At 43.1% G+C, this 3,811-nt stretch overlaps 1 protein-coding gene and 1 non-coding gene across 2 annotated transcripts; one reads left to right on the plus strand and one right to left on the minus strand.

Moving 5' to 3' along the window:
• Positions 1 to 495: 495 nt before the first annotated feature.
• Positions 496 to 602, minus strand: LOC121793211. Its single transcript, XR_006049049.1, has one exon. It is a non-coding gene; the product is annotated as a small nucleolar RNA R71 (small nucleolar RNA).
• A 175-nt stretch (positions 603 to 777) lies between these two features.
• Positions 778 to 2,289, plus strand: LOC121775307. Its single transcript, XM_042172384.1, has 2 exons — positions 778 to 1,263; positions 1,363 to 2,289. Exons 1-2 carry the CDS (start codon positions 778 to 780, stop codon positions 2,287 to 2,289), a joined length of 1,413 nt encoding a protein of 470 aa, XP_042028318.1.
• Positions 2,290 to 3,811: the final 1,522 nt, after the last annotated feature.

Here is a 3,811-nt window from a genome sequence, read left to right on the forward strand (position 1 = left end):
GTTGAGCCAATGGAAAATCCACATGGAAACAACGGAGGCCCACCCCCACCTCCTCCGAATCAAGATCAAATCATTCTCCAACTGCAACAAGAAATGGCGGAGATGAGAAGGGAAAGAGAGGAGGAAAGGAGGCGAGAGGCACCAGTTAGAGATGCATTTGGGAACGTCAATATCCCAATTCCACCGTATGATACAAGGGTGAATGCTAACACTTTTGAGTTGAAGATGGGATTGATATAATTTGTGGAGTAACATGTTTTCTCAGGAAGGCCCACGGAGGATCCTAATATGCACTTAGCTAAATTCTTGGAGATTGCCAATAAAACTAAGCTTAATGGGGTTCCCGACGATACAATCAAGCTTAGGCTATTCCCATTCTCATTGTCGGGATATGCTAGAGATTGGTTTGATAACCTTGAGCCGGACTCGGTTACAAGTTGGGACGACTTAGCCCAAAAGTTTTTGGATCGGTTCTTCCCTCTAAGCTCCACTCCCAACCTTCAAGCAGAGATCTCCCACTTTAAAATGAATGGTCAAGAGTCTATGTTCGAGGCTTGGGAGAGATTCAATGCCTTGTTAAAGAAATGCCCCAACCATGGACTATCTCATGGCCATCAAGTGAGCCTCTTCTACAATGGATGCTCGGATTTTATCAAGAGTCAATTAGACTTTGGCTCGGGAGGATCATTCTTGGACAAGGGGGTCGATGAGTGCAAGAAGATGCTTCAAAGGCTTGCATATACTAGCAAGGGTTAGAGCTCTGGCCGAGATAGTTCAATGCCGGTAGCTTCAGTTGGGGATTTGGATGTATTCAATCTCCTCAACCAACAAATAATGATTCTCAATCAAAAGGTGGATAGCATTAGTTCGGGGGTAGCACCCATTGGAGAGCCTCAACCGACCGTTGAAAATGTGAATTACATCCATCAAGGAGGAAACCAAAGAAATTTCAACAATTATCGCCCTAACAATGGCAGTGGTAATTATAAAGGCTATCGTTCACCCCTCAATGCGCATCCAAACCTCTCATATGGAAATCCAAGTAATGCTATCCAACCACCTCTACCTCCCGGATTTGGAGCATCGAATGGGGCCACCAATGTACCTAGCCCCTCAAGATCTTCGAGTGATGTCACAAATGAGCTTCTAAAATCTCTCATGAAGAAGACCGATGGGATCATGACACACTCTACTATGAGGATTGATAAAGTTGAGACAGCGGTAATGGAGGTCAATACAAGATTGGGGGCCTTAGAGCACCAAGTAAGTCAAATTTCCCAAGCCGTTGGGAAAATACATCAACCGGGGCAATTTCCAAGTACTACAATTCCAAACCCGAAAGATTGCAAGGATATCTACTAGAGGAGTGGGACTAGCTATGAGAGCCCTCTTATGCCCGAGGTGGAAGCTAAGGAAGTGCCAGAAGAGGAGATAGAGGTGCAGTCACCTAATATGCCATCCGAGGTTCAATCCGAGACAATTGTTCTACCTAAGCCAGAGGAAGTCAAAATTCCTTTCCCTCAAGTGGTGCAGAAGAAGAAGTTAGATGAGAAGTTTGCAAAATTCCTTGAGATCTTCAAGAGGGTGCACCTCAATATTCCTCTTATTGAGGCTCTCCAACAAATGCCCGACTATCTCAAGTTTTTGAAGGAGATTATGTCCAAGAAGAAGAAGTTGCTTGATTATGAAACCGTGAGCTTGACCGAGAATTGTAGTGCAATCATCCAACAAAAGATGCCGGCAAAGATGAAGGATCCGGGGAGCTTCAATATTTCTTGTGTGATCGGGAATGATAGGCAAACCAAGGCCTTATGTGATTTGGGGGCAAGCATAAATCCCATGCCCCTAAGTTTCTTCCGGAAATTGAAATTTGGTGTCTTGAAGCCGACTACCATCACCCTTCAAATGGCGGATAAATCCATCAAGTTCCCTAATGGAGTCCTCGAGAATGTCTTAGTGAGGGTGAATGATTTTATCTTCCCCATGGACTTTGTTGTCTTGGATATGAAGGAAGATCTAAATGTTCCTCTCATCCTTGGAAGACCCTTCCTTGCAACCGGGAAATCACTAATTGATGTCACTAAGGGAGAACTCACCCTTAGGCATGTAAACAAGACCGTCATCCTCTCTATGTTGGACAAGATGAAACGACATGAAATGGAAGAATCCAAGAGAGTGGAAGAGGTGCCCTTGAAAGTTGAAGATTGCAAGCTGATACAAGTGACACATGAGAAAGCTAAGGATGATGAGGTTGAGAAACTTTTGGAGGGGATATTTATGGTTGTTTAAACTTGAGGATGAACAAGGTGTGGGGGAGAAAAAGAAGAAGGTGGCCAAATTGGCAAATGGAGGATCTAAAGGAAGTTTTGTTGGGAAAGATGCGAAGCCCAATTGGTGGAAGAAGCGGCTATACAAGCTCTATTTGACCGCTAAAGCAAAGACGAGCCCCGATGATATTATCCGAGTGAGATTGGAAAATAAGTGCTAAACTTGAAGACTGTCGGGCAAACGACGTTAAACAATTGCGCTATGGGGGAGGCAACCCCTAGTAGGTACAATTTTATTTGAGTCAATGTTTTTTTTTGTTTTTTAGTGTGTTGGAACAGGAAAATAGGTTTTGATGGGTGAAAAACGGCGTGAAAGAAAAAAATGGGTTGGAATCCAGAGAAGAAACCCGGTCGGGTGTTTTCCATATCACAGAAAACCCGGCCGGGTGTTTTAAAGAAGCCGTCGGTAGTCCAGAGAGAAAACCTGACCGGGTGTTTTCCAATTTCTAAATCACCCGGTCGGGTGTTTTGAAGAAACAGTCGGGGTCCAGAATGAAAACCCGGCCGGGTGTTTTCCACTTTACAAATCACCCGGTCGGGTGTTTTGAACATTCATATATACACCTGCGCGCAGAACACCCGGCTGAAAAACCCGGCGCCCCTTTCTCGCGAAACCCTCACCTCCACAAATCGATTTTTCGGTGGTTTCCTCTCAATTCCTCCCTTCCAATCTCACTTCTACACTCTAATCTCTCTTCTACTCTCTCTTCTACACATTTTGACCGATTAATCGGTGAATTTTTGGTGAGCACAAGGCAAAACCTAATTTTTAATATTAACTTCAATTAAACCCCAAAGGTATGAATTTTTCCCTCTTATCTTCTTGACCCATGGATTATTGTTGACTGTTGTGGGTTTTTGAGGATTAGTTTGAATTTGTTGTAGAATTGCTAGAATTGGGTGAGAATTCATGAGTTGCTTGCATAATGTGAAGTTGGATGTGTTGATAGTTTTCCTTTGTTGAACATTTGAGCTTATTTGTTTCATGTTGATGAAGAGTGCATTTGTGGAAAGATAAATCATGGGAAGAATGGTGTAGTTGTGTGTTATTTTGGTTTGAATTGTTCATACTTGTGATTTATTGGGCTTTGGGAGAGAATTTGGCTGCAAGCATGAGGATTAATGATGAATTTGTGCATCTTTTGAGCTTAAATTGTGATGTTGTGCTTAGCTTCTTTTGTTATATGATTTGATTGTTGGTATATAAGCACATGATGGGGGGTGATGCTTACACTTAGTTGTACTCCATATGCTACCTTGTGAATATTGATTCAAATGGCAAGTTTTTGGTTACACTATAAGATAATGCTTTGCATTTGTAGATACAGTGATGGTCCTTACAGCAGCTGGATGTTCGGTCACTCTAAGAACTGCAGAGGAGCGGGCAACTTGGAAGGTACTGGCCAAACAAGATTATAAGGTTGCGAGGCAACCTTGTCGGGCCCTTCTACACAACCTAGGCTTACTTCAGTGCTTTGTTGAGC

This window comes from Salvia splendens, chromosome 2 (assembly GCF_004379255.2).
Source record: "Salvia splendens isolate huo1 chromosome 2, SspV2, whole genome shotgun sequence".
Taxonomy (NCBI): Eukaryota; Viridiplantae; Streptophyta; class Magnoliopsida; order Lamiales; family Lamiaceae; genus Salvia; species Salvia splendens.